Raw genomic sequence first — 19,352 nt, forward strand, 5'->3', positions numbered from 1 at the left:
TGTAGCTTATTCGGAGGGGGGAGGGGGGGGGGGCTGAACCCAAGCACCTCTGGATGATCTTAGAATCTCATCAAAACCGGAACAGACGGTGTGACGTCAAAATTATTGATTTTTGTGGTCTTGAATACAAAAGAGTTGCACATCATGGCAGCCTCTATAGATCGCGGGAATTTCAATTTTTTTACGTTTTCAAATTAGTACTGAAGCATAACTAGGCCATATATCAACAGAATTGTATGACAGATCTTTATCATATGATTAATCCCATCATATATCACGTAAAAATCTTTTGGGTTGTATTTCCCTTTAACCTGTCATGAGTCAAACTTTGTGGCACTTCACCAACAGCTCCAATGAGTGACATATTCTCGAATGGATCGTAAAACAATAAACTAACATTTAAGTGCTTTTAATTCAAACAAAATAGACCTCTTCCCGATTCGTCATTTCTCTCTTCTGTATACTTAAGTATTTCCTAAGTAATGTCCTTCAGTCAATTGTTTTATGCTGATAGTATAGTAGCTTCGAACTAGTAGTTCAAGGTCATTTCATTTGATAAAAGTGAAAAAGTTTGTGTGTGTGTGTGTGTGTGTGTGTGTGTGTGTGTGAGAGAGAGAGAGAGAGAGAGAGAGAGAGAGAGAGAGAGGGGGTCCCTACATAAATATGGCATACAGTGTTAATTCTTATTACTTTCTCATGAACACCGACTGGGTAAAATTTTATAAGGAGTTTTTCTCTGAAACAAATATAAATCGCATCTCCTCTTCCCTTTCATCAGGTAAAATGAGAGAGGAGTGTACGTTTCAGCCGTGGCTTGCGACGATGACACAAATCGCAAATTGTGCAACTTTTTAGGGATTGGAGCGACACATAGATGATAATTATTATTTGTTAAAAATTCACATCCGTACTTAGCGCTTCGGAGTAGTCCTCTTTAAAAAAAACCAGTTTTACTATCCAAGATGCAGATTATAATTATTTTTTATTCGTGTCGATGCTGTAAAAAATTGGAATTATTTGTTTAATACAGAAACCAGAGAAGCGATTCCCCCATTCTGCAAAAACAATTTTTCATTTGGAAAACGCCATGTACCATTGAACATTACGGTAGACGTAGTATTATCACTAGTTAGTCCTTTACGTTTGATGTGGAAAAATATATTTAACATCACACACAAAAAAAGCTGAAATACTCTTTTATACTTGATTTGATCAATATCGATACACTGTACATATCTGTTAATTTGATACTATGTGGTGGTCTTACAATGTCTGTACAGACTTAAGTATTTTTGCTGTTTTGCTGTTTTACAATTTATAGATGTATTATCTATTGGCCCGAACTCTGTAATATTCATCTATAATATATGCGTGTATCATTTGTATATTTATACCCTTGAAAATATTGTTTATATAACTACAAAATCAAAGTTGTGTACCTCATGTACCATTGTAAATGGTTTGAGCTAATAAATGAAAAATAAAATAAGACAGAAGTAGGAAATTTTGTTTGTCCCATAACGTGCTATTTTTAGAGAAATACTGACAGCAGTTAAAAATAGACCAGACGGGAAATGTCCACAGAATGAATGTAAAATTCTATACCTGCATCGTGTGCAGAAAAATCTGTTTTCTCCCCTCTGTGTATCTATACACCCAGCTGAAAATTTACACGACAAGTATTCAGTAAAATCGCTCCTAAAGAATACCTATACACGTAGATTAATTCTAGTTTTGCCAATGTTTGTTTGATAAATATAGCTGACGATTCTTTTGGACGTGTCTGTAGATCGTAGCCGTTTTCTGAAAGCGAACTTGACCGGATTTTCCCGTCTGACTAACACGCAGACTAAAAAGGAGCCAAGTTCAATATTGTGCCATAGTTTCTGCGAAGAGCGACGGTGAGGTAAGACATCAACATTTTGCATACCTGTGTGTACAAAAGTTTCATGGCATGTATCTAAGCCAGTTCTTATTAGTTTTGCTGGGTACGTAACAAGCCGCAGCATTTTATATGCACAGCAGCTCAGATGCACAGCTAGCTTGCAGTTATTAAGGAGAGGCTGTTTTCATTTTTGTAAACTAATTTTGGGCTGAGAAAAATATCCTACAACAATGCAAAATTCTAGATAGGCCTATAGAAGGTCAAATAATTATGTGTCTATATATAGGCCTATATATCGTCACTGGGCTTAGTGAATATATTGTACGTTAATTAATCAAGTTTTAGGTAGATATAAAAGCATCATATTGACCTCAAACATTTCAATAATTGTATAAAGTCTAGTACACTAAACAGGTCGACCCCTGTCCTGAATAACATGCTTTCAACCCGTGCGTGTATTTTAAACTTGATTTATCTAATATAACGATTTTTAAAATGACAATGACAGTGGTTTATTTTCATAAACTAACATACTCTACAGTGTAGAGATGAATTATACGTAATATGTTCAATACATGCATAACAAGTTATACGAATTGCATCTCGTCGTCTTGGAAATTTACGCAAAAGGGTAATTCAGAGTTACAATACCCAGGTAAAATTCACGTGCCCGAGTGAGCGATGACGGTATCCTCTCACTTACAAGCACTATGTACAGTGTGAGGTGCCGTTTTGATATTTTTGAGGTATTTTCTGATATCAAAAAAAAGAATTTTTGATATCAATAATTCCAATTCCTGACATCAAAAAATAATTCTTGATATGAATAAATAGATTTTTTGATATAAAAAAAAATCATTTTCTGATATCAAGAATACGAATTCCTGATATCGAAAAATGATTTTCTGATATAAAAAAAAAAATCAAATTCTTGATATCAGAAAATAAGCTTGATTTTTTTTATATAATAAAAAATCGAATTTTTGATATAAAAAAAAAAAATCATTTTCTGATATCAAGAAATCGAATTTTTGAAAAAAAGAACTTGGAATTTTTGATATCAAAACATTCAAATTCGATATCAATAGATAACTTGTTTTTCTGATATCAAGAATTTGATTTCTTTGATATAAAAAAAAAATGATTTGTATTCTCTGATATCAGAAAATCGATTTTTTGATATCAGAAAATAAGACTCATATGAAACTACGATCGCCTTAATGAATACTCCCTGTGATGCAACCTTCAGCTGAGAGCAAAATAAGAAACACAGTATTCGATTTTAGGCAGGCTAGTATTCGATACCGCCAAAACTCTGGATGCAGAAAGTAACCCGAACTTGAATATGTCAAGAATTATCAAGAATCCTTATAAATTCTTTCTATCGTTAAAAAAAATCTTCAAAGAATCTGAAACATCAACGAATTTTAGAAAGCAAACTGTAGTTCAGCGATTTTCTTCGGGTCAAGGGAGTATTCATTATTTATGTAAGGATTTTTTGCCATTTTCTTTTTTCTGATACCAGAAAATATATTTTGTGATATCAAGACATCAGTTTGAATTCCTGATATCGGAAAATCATTTTTTGATATCAGAAAATCTATTTTTTTGATATCAGGAAATTCGAATTTGACCTTTTATCAGAAATGGGTTATATATCTATTACATTCACAATAAAATTTACTGTAAATACATTTTGGAATAATTAACTTTGCAAGGGAACTTCCTATGTAAATTAATAAAAACAATCCATACAAGGAGAATGGATTGTGAAAATTAGATTTTTATGATCAACAGGATAATGAGCACACCGATTGATCTTAAGCATTCTAACATAACGAGTGCCAATGTAAGGTCAAACAATGGCGTACTTTAAAGTTTTATACACCATGTTAATATATATTTGACGATATGCAGATTTCGTTTCTGTGTGAATTACTGGCTTTTAAAGACGACATCGCGTGGCGACATGCATGTTTTGCCGATTTCTGCAACAACTGGTAAGAAATCATTGGAGCCCCACACATTTTATATTAGATTTACCGGGTATTTTTAATATGAAATAAATTAACAACAGTTAGAATGCACATATAGGTACCAGGACATATATATTAGCGACACCATTTGTCTCGGTTCCGTGAGAGCGAGTCCTCTCTGGACCCCTGACTACGAAGCCTCCATCTCCATTTCTATCGTTTACTGTTTCATAAGTTATTTATTCAAACTGAAAACGAGGTGTAACAGTTGTGTGTATATCTGGGTCGTCCTCTAGAAACCCGTTCTTCAACATCAGACCTATACGTTCCAAAATATAGATCTCATTTCTGAAAAGTGAATGGGTTTTCCAAGCCTTTAACGTCATCTTTTCTGTATATTGATTAGCATAATGGGAACCCTTTAAATACCTCGATATCAGGCTTCACACAACACCGCTTTTTGAAATATTTGAAAAAGGTTTTCAAGCATTTAAAAGCAACATTGAATATACAAGCTAATTTTCACCACACACTTGTGTCCCATGGGGATCCGGGTTAGAATAAGTTCTCCGTAACCCTTGCTTGTCGTAAGAGGCGACTATAAGGACCTTCGGATGAAACTGAAAAAACCGAGACCCCATGTCACAGCAGGTGTGACAGGATAAAGATCCCCATGCTCAAAGGCCGTAAGCGCCGTGCATTGGCCTAAATTTTACAGCCCTTCACCGGCAATGGTGACGTCTCCATATGAGTGAAAAATTATCGAACGAGACGTTAAACAGTATGCAGCTATCCAACCAACCGTTCATCCGTTCCACCTGTTTCTATTTTCATACCAATTCAAACTTGCTGTGTAGTTTCTTTGTAGGTCACCCTAGATCATATTGCAAGTTCCACCCTTTCGAGTTTCGACCCTCTGACAGGAGTTTCGTCACTTTATTTTAAAATGTTAAATGGAGGGTACACGATTTATCTTCTTCCACAGTTTTCAAGTGAAGACTTTCTTATTTACAGATTGTTGGTATGGGTATTGAAGATGTGCATGTGGCAAGGATTTCGATTTTCTTCAGTTTTTAGCTCACCTGATTGATTGATTAATTGTATCTTGCTTAACGTCTCGCTCGAGAATTTTTCACCCATATGGACTATGGAGACGTCACCAAGACCGGTGAAGGGCTTCAAATTTAGACCTATGCTCGGCGCTTACGTCCATTTAACAGTGAGGGTTCTTTAGCGTGCCACACCTACTGTGACACGGGTCATCCGTTTTTAAGGTCATCTTTGAGGACCCATGAGATTCACACCTGATGCCGAGCGTTTGGCAATGGAACTGTCACTAGACTTAGGTCTGTCGCGGCCGGGATTCGAACACCGGCCTTCCGCAAATATATAGGGGAAATCTTTAGAAAGATTCTTCTCAAAAACTACTGGGCCAGGAATTCAAAGTGGAAATTTATATGCAAGCTTTCTGACATAGTGCAGATTCAAGTTTGTTAAAATCATGACCCCCAGGACTAAGATGAGGCGACAATAGGGGATCAAAGTTTTACATACAAATATATAGGGAAAATCTTGAAAAATCTTCTTTTCAAGAACCACTAAGCCGGAAAAGCTGAGATTTACATGACAGCTCCCTGACATAGTTTTTGAAACTCATGACCTCTGGGGTTAGGATGCGGCCACAATAGGGGATCAAAGTTTTACATAACTAATATATAAAAAAAAAAATTAAGAAATTTTCTCCTTAAGAACTATTAGGCTAAAGAAGTTTACACTTGCACAAAAGCTTCCTGACATTGTGCAGATTGAAGTTTGTAAAAATCATGGTTCCCAGGGGTAAGATGGGGCCACAGTAAGGGATCAAAATTTACATGCAAAAATATAGAGAATATCATTAAAAATCTTAAAAATCACTGGCCAGGGAAGTTTACATTTACAAGAAAGTTTCATGGCATAGTGTAGATTCAATTTTGTAGATATCATGGCCTCTGGAGTAGGTTGGGGCCACAATAGGGATCAAAGTTTTACAGGTGAATAGGAAAAATCTTTAAATATGAGCCAAGGTGACTCAGGTGAGCGATGTGGCCCATGGGCCTCTTGTTAAGAAGTTGTTGAACTTGATAGTCAGTTTTGAGTAAATATTACATAGAGAGTACATGATTTGTCCGTGTGTTTCAAGTGAAGACTTTCTTATTTACAGAGTGTGTGGGTATTGAAGATGTTCATGTGACAAGGGCTTTGATTTTCTTCAATTGTTGTTGAACTTAGTCAGTGTTGAAGAAATGTTATAATGTGAGGGTATGGTTAGTCTTCTATGTTTTACATAAACTCTTGCAAAAGGTACATTTTATTGTTACATTGAAAAATTCTATTTCTACGAGATGCAAACCTATAATCCACAGATCTATAGGTTAACCCATATATCGAATAAACTACCCTGAATAGATAAGACCAGGTACTGGTAATGTTTTGCTGACCTCCCTTTATTCATTAAAGTTCGACAACCCCTGGCATATTAAATTTAAACTATTTGTAACATAACTTATAAAGTTTATAATCCAGCGACATACAGTTCAAACTAAATAGATCAACAAGAGCAATCTGGTGAGAAAAATTGCATGGGATTGTACGTGATCAAATTAAGTTACATGTATTTATAAAATATATGGACGTCACTGAGTACATACTGTTAAATATGCAGTGGTATTTCCGGTGATTGTGTATTGTTGAAATAAAGAGATAACCCTTCTGTAACAGTCAGTGACGACGAATACATAGCACAATATTTCCTTTCTGTCTCGTCCGGCTCTCTAATCATTCTCATTGTATTGTACAAATTGTGCACTTCAAATACATCAGAGGTCGTACATCACACGAAACAAGATTCATAATATTAAAAGTTTATTGCTGTAATGGGCATTTATTATTTCTCTTGATTTAATTAAATGAGAGACCATTAATGTTGAGATCTTTTGTTGCAGATTATGAGATTGGTATTGTTCACCAGCGTTTGTCTTTTGCTCGCAGAAGTAGCATGGACCGATCATTGTCCTGCTCGTTGTTTCTGCAACAAGGCACTGACTTCAGTCAATTGTGAAGGGAAACAGTTCATGACGCCACCAAAAGATATTCCCAAATCCGTAGAAAAATTGTATCTTCAACACAATGAAATCGCAGACCTAGAGCAGGGTTCCTTTAGTGAGCTACCCCAGCTGCAAGAACTGTATCTGCAAAATAATAAACTGTCTGTGATCAAGCCGATGGCATTTTCATGGAGTCGCTTTCCGAGTTTGAAATTGATCCGGCTCGACAACAATCACATCAGCACATTGGAAATGAATGCTTTTTTCAACCTTACAACCCTCAATATCACATATCTAACAAACAATTACATATCATCTATAAATCCCCAGGCTTTTTATGGATGTTTAAGACTGACATTCTTACAGCTGGCACAGAACGATCTGATGTCCATTCCGGCTCTACAGTCACTACCAGGACTGCAACAACTCAGTTTACAAGGAAACAGTATCACAAACGCGTCTTTCCCTGCGAGTTACGAGGAATCAACGGCACTTGCAACCATAGGACTTAGCGCAAATAAGATAGATAATCTGACCAGCGAGACATTTATGAGTCTAAAGAATAGTTCTGTGAGGAAGCTGGAACTATCCAGAAACAAAATTACCGATATTTCCAGTGGGGCTTTCTTGCCTTTAACAAAACTTGTATCGCTGGTTATCAGCTTGAATCCCTTAACGGCCACAAAATTACATATTGGACTGCAGGGTCTCCGATCGTCCGCCTTTCGTTCACTTAACATTGCCAGACTTGATCTTGGAGGACGATTACCGTCATCCACGTTTGCCCTTCTAAATGGGACAGGTTTGAAACAGTTGCTAATGAGTAACAACAAAATTAATCAACTACCCAGTCGAGCCTTTGCTACTTTGAAGAATCTAGAGCAGATCGACCTGCACAGCTGCGCAATTCAGAAAGTAGACAACGATACGTTTGCTGGCCTACTTTCTCTGACCAATCTAAACCTTGCCGATAACATAATTGAAAAGGTTCCAATAAATCTTCCATCCACGCTGAGTCTACTATATTTGAACGGTAACAAAATTGCAGCTCTTGGTGAAAATGCTTTTGTGAATTTAGCGTCTTTAAAGAATCTTTACCTCGGAGGGAACAAAATTTCAGAGGTGAACAGATTTGCATTCCGAGGTTTAGTAAGCCTACAGAAATTACATCTCGTCGCTAACAGTATTAATAGTCTAGCTGCTGAATTGTTTACTCCATTCGGAATGCTAGTTTCATTGGAACTGAACAAAAACAATTTGAAAACAATCCAAAATTCTCCAGACATATTTTCGTACATGACATCTTTGCAGTATCTTTCGCTGGCAGATAATGGTTGTAGTTCTATGCCGTTGGAATCCTTCAAACACTTGCAATCGTTGAAATATTTAATTCTAGATGGGAATAACCTTGGACGTCTAATAGGGAGTGACAGATCGGGGACTATGTTTGCTGGACTAAACAAGTTGCAAAGACTTACCTTATCGAATAACTTTCTTGTTGATATTCCTGGTCAACTGTTTAAAGATCTTATTTCCCTACAGATTCTCAACATGAAGAACAACAGAATATCTGGCTGGGACAATGTATTATTCAAGCACACTACCGCGATGAAGAATCTTGACCTCAGTTACAATACCATTTCCTTGGTTAATTCGTCGTCACTTGAAGACCTCTCCAGTAATAACAATTTTCAAATGCTCAATCTCAGCAACAATCCGTTTGCATGTACATGTGACCTCCGCTGGTTCAGAGATTGGGTGAATCAAACGAGGGTAACAGTTGCGAACGTCGAGAAGTATATCTGCAACAGTCCAATCGAGTGGAAGGGAAGGCATTTCTTGTCGTTTGATCGGACGAAAATAAACTGCATATGGTTTAATCTGTATTTTGTGACTGGAGTCTCTATTGCTTCTGCGCTTGTTGTCTTGATCATTTGTGTTGTGATGTACAAGAAAAGATGGTGGATCCTGTATAAATGTTACCGTCTGAATTCTTGGTGTTGCGCATCCCGCAACACCAAAGAAGGGTACCAGGCGATAAATGGTGTAAATGGAGATGGATGGACCTTCGACGCCTATATATCTTACGCAGAAGACGACTACAGATGGGTTGTTAATCACCTCCTCCCTGATATTGATTCGGGTGAACTAGATAGACCATTCAACGGACAGTTCAGATTATTCTTCAGTGACCGAGACTCTGTGCCGGGGAGCAGCGTGATTTCCAGCATATCTGACAATATGGAGATTAGCAAAAAAGTCATCATTGTCCTGACCAAAAAGTATCTGTCCAATGCACAACACAAATTTGAAATTGATCTTGCCGTGCAGTTGAAATTCGAAGGCATCATCAATGATATCATAGTGGTCAATGTAGAAGGCGTACCTTTCATGCGAATTCCTCAATCACTGCAAAGGAAAGTCTCGAGAGAAGAGTTTTTGATGTGGGAGAATGAAGAGAATGCAAGAAATGTTTTTAAGGATCAACTGAAACGAGAACTGAGTAAGGTTGTGAAGGCTACGGAAGTCGTAGTGTGAGAGCTATTCCATATGACTTAATGATACAAAATCGTTTTCGTTCTTGGGGAAAATAATTCTTATTTCATGTGGTAATGAAGTTTACACGTAGTTTGTTTGTACATTGTGTTATGTGCCATTCTAGAATAGTTCACTTCTGTAGAGACGTCACCAGCTGTAGATGAAGTGCCACAAAGTCTGACCTTTGCCTGGCGCTCAGAGCCGTAACAGGGAGGGTTCTTTATGGTGCCAACGCCTACTTTTATAATGAACCTCCGTTGAAAGGTCATATCCGTAAGAATGTCGGGCGCGCTTGCGCTTGATGAAGAAACATTCACTACCTATGTATTATGTGACATGACGCGGGGATCGAACCCGGGCCTGCCGGTTACGCAGCGAACACCCTCACCACTAAGCTGCGACCACGTAGTAAAAGTGTGTCTAAGTCAGCGAACACCCTCACCACTAAGCTACTGCGACCACGTAGTAAAAGTGTGTCTAAGTCAGTTTTTATAGACACGATGTAATCATGAATATGAACATGTAGTACATGCAAACATATGTAATCTGTATATCTAACGGGTATACTGCAACGCTGAATAATGTAAATATGTATAAAGACGGGAGTAACTTTTCCGTGTTAAGGCTATTTGAATACCTTTTTCGTGGTTTGTTACTTGTATTGGCGTTATGATGTAAAATGTTTCACATTGATCATGTTACTTTTTTCTTCTAGGAAAAACAATACACAATGCTCCATCTATTGAAAAAACACAGGCTTTTGTTTAATAAACTTGTAAATATTCCATCATATACCGGTGACCATGAAATTTTGTCAAATCCATCAATATACTAGACAATAAACTCGATCACTTTCATAATAAAACATTGATTTTGTACTTTGTTATTAACAAGACTTGGTTGCCTTGTCAAAAGCGGGGGGGGGGGGGGGGGGGGGGGGGGGGGGGGGGGGGGGGGGGGAAATGAAGACACGAGCGCATTTTGTGATGAGTAAACTACAACACTTAATGTCGAACTGCAGCAGGTAAACCCCCTAGCGATGAACACGTTATCCAAACACACCAAAGTGCACAGTCAGAGGTGAAGATAACGAACAGTGACCAATCTCATAACTCCCATAAGGAATACAAAATAAAGAGTTGGGCAAACACGGCCCCTGGACATACCAGAGGTGGGATCATGTGCATAGTAGGAGTGAGCATCCCCATCCGCCGTGAGCCTAAGATGAGTCGTACTTTGAATTAAATTTACCACTAATAAAATTTCAATGAATCGCCGTATATGAATACAAAAATTACGTGCAAGAATCCGAAACAATACAATAATGATTTGAAAACTCAAGCCCAAAACGAAGTTAGATGAGTTGTGATTGAATTGCTATTTTAAAATACATATATCTCCACCTGTTAAACGGAGTTATCCGTAGTCAAAATTAGTGTGCCAAGAATGGCTTAACTATCGGTATGAAACACGTCAGACAACATTTTACCCAATGATGGGTTGTATTGGCTAACTAGATCTTTATAACGACCATAGAATTTGCGAAATGCAATTCTAAACGGGACTGTTTAACCCCTGTAACATTAACTTGTTTGTCAGTAACCTGCCTCGATTTAAAAACTGATCATATGCAGAACAAGCTCTTGCGTATCGAATCAGTTGAGAGATATAAACACTTTATGCAGGTGATAATTGAATATTGCTACATAGATATGGGAAGTTGACGATGGAGAAGTTGAAATCATCCCGTTTGTCATACAGTTGAGTTGTTAGTTTGCCGTCATATATCCATTTATGATAAACTATGCAAGTATAAAGCAGATGTGGAAGATTTTGTAGTGTCTTATATTTTGAGCTCACTGGGATATATATGTATCGAATAGACATAAGAATGAAAATGATTATTGTTAATAGATAAAACGTCGGTATATCTTAATGTCGAATTGAAGGCCACAGCAAGAGATTTTTTCTTCTCATATAGAAGCTTTTGAATAAAGTCTGCTTCATAAGAATGTAAAAACAGGTCATCTAACAACGGAGCACAATTCGTACCCATTGGAATTCCAACAGACTGCTGGAAGACCTGATCACCAAATACTACGAAGATATTGTCAATAAGGAACTCCAGCATGATTTTTATTTCAACTTCTGAGTACTTGTGCATGAAATCGATGGTTTTTAACAAAGTAATTTTGTGTAATTTTTGGATGACTGATCACTAGATAGGAATATTTCCTTTTTCTATTTTTGTTGAAGAAGCAACTGTCTATGATGTCAAAAAGTCTGGTCTTTAACAGGATTCGGAACTTCACCGACCAGCGGTCACCCAAGTGCTGCAAGGATTTTACCAGACAACGTCCGATACGTAATGCTGTTGATTTAAATATATGTAATAGGTAATATTATTGATATTGCACAAACAGTTCAGCACATATTTCAGCAGTCGTGAAACTGGAAACTGTTTTCGACGACATGAGTTTAGAATGGATTCCTGCAATGTTGTAAGGGGTTCGAATACCGTTGCACCTAAACGAATATGCGTTCTCGAAAGCAAAGAACGAATTTAAATTCGAATCAATATTATTTCATTATGGGCCGGCACGAGCCGGCCCATTCTATGAAATAAGAATTTGAGAAGTGTATGAGTTTCTGCGGGATGAGTGTGTATTTTTTTTTTAAGTTGGATTACTGATTATCATGATACGTTTTCATTTTGTATGTAAAGTAATTCGGTGGTGTTTTTAAAACATTTTTTTGTTTTTGTTTTTTTGTTTTTTTTGTTTTTGTTTTTGTGTAACACACAGTTCACGTGCGCTTATCTGCTGACCTATTTATAGAGGTGGCGTCATTTTGTTTTGTTTTGAAAAATGCATAATTCCAAGGGTGCTAAAGAATGTTTTGATTATTGCATTATACTATTTTGTTAAATATTGTCACAGGTTGTGCCAATAAAATTTTCAATCTTGAATAAATCTGATTTATTTCATAGCGAAAGGTTATGATATTTGGATAACCCAAATTAAATGTCACAGTTTTAATATGGAAAGTGTGAAATTAAATTAATGCAGTATTCATGCAACAGTCATTGGTTGAATTATTTTGCACATTAGAAAATGTTTGCTTAATATATTCAAGTGATAAAAGCTCAATATTTTCCAATAATGAACATTGTAAATATTCATCAAACTTATAACATCCAAGGAGCAGAATAACCCATATCTATTATTTTGAGGTCATTCAGATGAGGCTTGTAAGCCATGGTCCTGTGTCACGATAGGCGTTAGCACGATAAAGAACCCTCACTGCTCAATTCGCCCGAAGGTGACGTCTCTATAAGAGTGAAAAATTCGAGAATGAGACGTAAAGCAGCATATAAACACATTATTCTGAGGTCACAATGGTTTAAGGTTAAGGTTCAGACTGCTCTTTAAAAAGTCCACTGGAGAACCTTTGCCTACTGGACATACACTTAGTTCACAGATCTTTAAGGAGTAACAGATTACTGTTCATTTTGTATGTTAATGGGTCGAATTTGGACACTTGTCCAATCAATATGTTTACGAGACAGTTTTAGTTTATGGAAACAATGATACTCTCTTGGAAATTTGTTCGGCCCATAACTTTGGTGCGTGCACCAATGTTTCTTGTGTAATGTTTGAATCATGTAACAAAATATCTGTACGTTTGATAGAAAGATGGACATGTAATTTTACGCAACGAACAAATGTGAACCTTCGTTGCGTTGCTATCTTGTTCTTTTTTCACTCTACCTATAGCTAGTTCTCGTTTCACATGGCTTAGAACACGGTGGTACTAGTTCTCGTTTCACATGGCGTAGAACACGGTGGTGCTAGTTCTCGTGTCAAACGACTTAGAACACGGTGGTGCTATTTTTTGTTTCACACGACTTATAACAAGGTGGTGCTATTTCTCGTTTCACATGATTTTTTTTAATAACAAGATAGTGCTAGTTCTAGATCTTGTTTTACAACACCACAGCGAGGTGGTATTACTTCTCATTTTACACTACGCATAGCGAGATGGTGTCCTCGTTTCACATTTCGTATAGTGAGGTAGTGCTAGTTCTCGTTTCACACTGCGTATAGTATTCCTTGGAGGGAAATGTACTCCAGCCAGTTAGAAGTTATGGGGCGATATTCATAATCTCTGTTATCCTGTATATGTATTTCTTGTTTTTAGTTTCATCACATTTTATTTTCACCTTACCTCATATATTTTTAGGTCACCTGAGTAAACTCAGGTGACCTATTGCAATCAGTTGTCGTTCGTCGTCGTGCGTCTTCCGTCGTGAACATTTTTAACTTCTTGATAACTACCAGTCCAATTCTTTTCAAATTTGGTATGAAGCATCTTTGGGACAAGGATGATATAAATTGTAAATTTCAGGTTTCCAGCACCCCTGGGGCCTTAGGGGCGGGGCAAAATTGACCAATTTTCAAAAATCTTCTTCTCAAGAACCGCACATGTGTAAGAAAAACTAAATGCATGGTGATGGAGAGCAGGAAGGCCTCTACCAAAATTGTGAATTTCATGATCCCCGGGGTAGGGGTTCTGACCCCAGGGTGGGGCCAAACTTGGTATATAGTGTTTATGTGTAAAACACTTAAATAACATCTTCTTTAGTGCTGTTGATACTATATTGAAACTAAATAGATATTTAGAAAGAGCAGGTAGTCCTTTACCAAATTTGTAAATTTGATGATCCCAGGAGTAGGGGTTTTGGTATCATGATGGGGCCAAAATTGTCAGTTATTGAATGTGTGAACAATAGACATTTTTAACTTCTTCTTGATAACTATCATTCCAATTCTTTTCATATTTGGTATGAAGCATCTTTGGAACAATGGGAATATAAATTGTAAATTTCAGGATTCCTGCACCCTTAGGAGCGGGGCAAAAACTGCCCAAAATTGACCAATTTTCAAAAATCTTCTTCTTAAGAACCGCACATGTGTAAGAAAAACTAAATGCATGATGGAGAGCAGGAAGGCCTCTGCCAAAATTGTAAATTTGATGATCCCAAAGGTAGGGGTTTTGGTATCAGGGTGGGGCCAAAATGGTCAGTTATTAAATGTGTGAATAATAGACATTTTTAACTTCTTCTTGATAACTATCCTTCCAATTCTTTTCAAATTTAGATTGAAACATATTTGGAACAAGGGGAACATAAATTGTAAATTTCAGGATTCCTGCACCCCTGGGGACTTAGGGGCGGGGCAAAAACTGACCAAAATTGACCAGTTTTCAAAAATCTTCTCATGAACCGCACACATGTAAGAAAAACTAAATGCATAGTGATGTAGAGCAGGAAAGCCTCTACCAAAATTGTAAATTTCATGATTCCCGGTGTAGGGGTTCTGACACCAGGGTGAGGCCAAACTTGTTATATAGTGTTTATGTGTAAAACACTTAAATAACATTTTCTTTAGTGCTATTGATACAAAATTGAAACTGAATGGATCTAGAGCAGGTAGTCTTTTACCAAAATGGTAAATTTGATGATCCCCAGAGTAGGGTTCTGACCCCAGGGTGGGGTCAAACTTAGTATATACATGTAGTATTTATATGTAAGTTTGCTGATACTGTATAAAATCTAAATGCATACTTAGGAATAGCAGAAAAGGATGTGCCAAAAATGGTGAATTTCAATCAAAACCCAGTGTTATGATTGATGATTGATTATGATGAGTCCAAATTAGTCATATCTTTTGATGTCTTAATTATAATACACCTATTATTTAAAGCCTTTCATCAGTGTATGCACATTTGAAGGCAGTGAAGTTTTAAGAACACATCTTGTTTTATACTGTTACTGAACATTAGATATTAGCTTAGATATTCAGAACAGGAATTTTTTTCTAATTTTCATAGCCCATGGAAGTAGTGATACTTTTTCACTAGTATTCAGGTGACCGATAAGGCCTGTGGGCCTCTTGTTTTTATTACAATATAGCGAAGTGTATAAGGAGCGTAGACTACTAACCCATAGACGTTAACCGATGCTCTTATTTGTAGGAGTAGAGCATTCTCAATTCACACTAAAGAGAGGTGACGCTACCCATAGCGAGGTGACGCTACCCAAAGCGAGGTGACGCTACCCATAGCGAGGTGACGCTACCCAAAGCGAGGTGACGCTAGCCATAGCGAGGTGACGCTACCCAAAGCGAGGTGACGCTACCCAAAGCGAGGTGACGCTACCCAAAGCGAGGTGACGCTAGCCATAGCGAGGTGACGCTACCCAAAGCGAGGTGACGCTACCCAAAGCGAGGTGACGCTACCCAAAGCGAGGTGACGCTAGCCATAGCGAGGTGACGCTACCCAAAAGCGAGGTGGTGTTCTCATTTCACATTTCGCATAGCGTGGTGGTGTTCTCATTCCACATTTCGCATAGCGCGGTGGTGTTCTCGTTTCACATTTCGCATAGCGCGGTGGTGTTCTCGTTTCACATTTCGCATAGCGCGGTGGTGTTCTCGTTTCACATTTCGCATAGCGCGGTGGTGTTCTCATTTCACATAGCGCGGTGACGTTAGTCATAGTGAGGTGATGTTAATTACTTATAGCGAGGTGATATTATCTAGTTCTCATTTAACACTGCGTATAGCGAGGTGATATTATCTAGTTCTCTATAACACTGCGTATAGCGAGGTGATACTATCTAGTTCTCTATAACACTGCGTATAGCGAGGTGATATTATCTAGTTCTCTATAACACTGCGTATAGCGAGGTGATATTATCTAGTTCTCTATAACACTGCGTATAGCGAGGTGATATTATCTAGTTCTCTATAACACTGCGTATAGCGAGGTGATACTATCTAGTTCTCTATAACACTGCGTATAGCGAGGTGATACTATCTAGTTCTCTATAACACTGCGTATAGCGAGGTGATATTATCTAGTTCTCTATAACACTGCGTATAGCGAGGTGATATTATCTAGTTCTCTATAACACTGCGTATAGCGAGGTGGTACTATCTAGTTCTCTGTAACACTGCGTATAGCGAGGTGATACTATCTAGTTTTCTATAACACTGCGTATAGCGAGGTGATATTATCTAGTTTTCTGTAACACTGCGTATAGCGAGGTGATACTATCTAGTTCTCTATAACACTGCGTATAGCGAGGTGGTACTATCTAGTTCTCTGTAACACTGCGTATAGCGAGGTGATACTATCTAGTTCTCTATAACACTGCATATAGCGAGGTGATACTATCTAGTTCTTTGTAACACTGCGTATAGCGAGGTGGTACAAGTGGTAGTTCTCGTTTCAATCTACCTATAGCGAGGTTATTGTTAGTCTCCAATCCTGTGATGTGTTCTTGCCTTTCTGTATCAACAGATTTATAAACTCGTAGATATGTCAAGAGTGAAGGTTCCAAATGCGCTGGGTGTTTCGCGGTGTGAATTCTGGGTACTTGATTTTTCTGCACTTCTTCGGATCACCCAGCTGTAAGTGGACACGAGCTTTGTCAGGAGGTTATTTAACTGCGATAGACCATGAAGAACTGCAAGCCAGATGTGCACATACAAAATACAGTATGTTTCGTATGTGTTCATTTCGTCAAGTTATACGAATGGAGAAGAGTACGTTGTCGTTTGTTTTTCATCCAAGTAGTTTATAAGGCAATCAATCCTGGTGTTGAGATATGTAAATATACCTATATACTTAAAACTGTATGGATGTTTATCTGCTGGGTGACATCAATCATGATTATAGTAATCTAATGACGACCTAGTGCTTTCATTGGGTGTTTTATTCTCACAGAACATTGGTAAGTGACGGTGTCTAGATGTCGCCGTTTTCGTCATGTTATGTTGCATATGCATTTCTCCAAAGCAAACCGTTGAGTACACTTAGTCATTTATCAGTTATCGCAGAATAAAATCAGAGAATGTCTTTAATGCCCATACATATAGTTTTGAATTTCATCATATTCTAGCTCACCTGAGCTGAAAGCTTAATCTGTCTTTCGGTCTATTCAAAACTGATCTCATTTTCATCTTCTTCTCCAGAACCACAGGGCCAATTTATTCTTTGGTACAAATCATCCTTGGATAAAGGGAATTTTGTTTTGTTTAAATGAAGAGCCATGTCCCCTTCAAAGGGGGGAAACAATGAAGAAAAGGGAAAAGTAGGGTGGGGTCATTTAAAACTTCTCAAGAACCACTGGGCCAGAAAAGTTGAACATTCATATGTACATCAAAGCTACCTTACGTAGTGTAGATTCAAATTTGTTCAAATGTTTCATTATTCATGGCTTCTGAGGGTATAGGGTGGGCAAGAATATATAGGGGAAAATCTTTAAAGATCTTCTTAATAACAGCAGGGCCATGACTTCACATATTGATATACAAGCATACCCAGCTGCAGGTAGCACAGATTGAAGTTTGTTCAAATCATGACCCTTGTGTTGGATGGGGGCCATAGTTAAATCCTCACAAAGGAGAGGAGCGGATCAGAACCCCTTGACTTGGAAAGATGCCCCACCCCATTTACACCTTTTGCTTGTGTTCATAACATCTTAGGGATTTCTATGTAATGCTAAATTCAAATTTCTATCTTTTCCCCCATTTCTTTTTTTCATGTATTATTGTAATAATTAGTATACGACTTATTATACTTAGAATTTTCATTCACCTCTTACTTGCAAGATATTTAGAGCGAGATTAATATTCATGAGCCTTTTGGTTTGTTTCTCAATCTATTACATGTACAAGACATTATTTGTAAATATTATTATCGAATTATTTACGAAAATATATTGTTTAAACTAAAACTAAATTCAAATGATTATTCATTTCCAGTCTAATTTAAACCAGCCCCCCCCCCTTCTCTTATCGTCGTTAAGACGACGATAGGAGAAGGGGGGCTGGTTTTAATCAGACTAATTTATTTCTTGTCCCCAAGTTCTAATCATTGATATCGCCATACTCAAAATTCTGATTTTAAGGAGGTATGCTATATCAGAGAAATTTGATTAAACTCCTGCTGGTCACGAACCCGTGATCAACAATTCGGCAATCGACGTGTTAACCTACTGAGCTAGACGATGATAATGAAATGAATAGACACATATTGCTGATATTTATATTTTCCTCCATGTTTTAAAAGGAAGTCAGCCATTATAACGATGTAGAGTACCTCCTTAAATACTAAAAAAGCTGATTTAAAAGTTACTCCCAATAGGCCGGGGTCTGGGGACCGCCTAGGCCCCCCAGAAGCTCTACCGGAAATGGTGCAGAATCCTGCATTCTGAACATTTCCTTGCACTTCTTTCTCACTTTAAATTGTCTGCTTCTTAAACAAAACTTTTATTCACAATTTTTATCTCTTATCCTACTAATGCAACTTGCCAATTTGTAAAAACTGGCTCAATGTTGAAATGTTAATGCACCTCGGGCACAGGTGATCTACAATGGTAGGTACAAACACTGCTTCTATCTCATTTTTTATATATTGTGTACTACAGATTTTGCAGCCATTTGAAAACCAATTTATTCAATGCCACGCATTATCCGATGATCGCCAAATCGGAAAATACTTCAATCTATGTTCCGATTATGTGGGTGTCAATTTTAATAGGTAATGTTGCTGCAAGAGGAAATCCTTATATACACAAGTCTTCAAAGTGCAATAGACTGATAAATAATTGAATTGATAAAATGTACATGCATGTTGACACAGTGGCGGATCCAGTTGTCTAAATCCGCCTCTGCTACAGATCGGATAGAGCGCTCAGCTCACAACTGGGTGGTTCCTGATTTAATTTTTGATCTTGGCGCCACGTTTATAATGTAGATAATGATTTAGGTCAAAAGTTGTAGCACTTTATCTCTAAATTCTCCA

General features: G+C 37.5%; 1 protein-coding gene across 1 annotated transcript; it reads left to right on the forward strand.

Moving 5' to 3' along the window:
- Positions 1–1,761: 1,761 nt before the first annotated feature.
- Positions 1,762–10,347, forward strand: LOC125646034 (toll-like receptor 3). Its single transcript, XM_048872148.2, has 2 exons — positions 1,762–1,906; positions 6,843–10,347. Exon 2 carries the CDS (start codon positions 6,846–6,848, stop codon positions 9,480–9,482), a length of 2,637 nt encoding a protein of 878 aa, XP_048728105.1. The 5' UTR covers positions 1,762–1,906; positions 6,843–6,845; the 3' UTR covers positions 9,483–10,347.
- Positions 10,348–19,352: the final 9,005 nt, after the last annotated feature.

Source organism: Ostrea edulis, chromosome 1 (genome assembly GCF_947568905.1).
Source record: "Ostrea edulis chromosome 1, xbOstEdul1.1, whole genome shotgun sequence".
Lineage (NCBI taxonomy): Eukaryota > Metazoa > Mollusca > Bivalvia > Ostreida > Ostreidae > Ostrea > Ostrea edulis.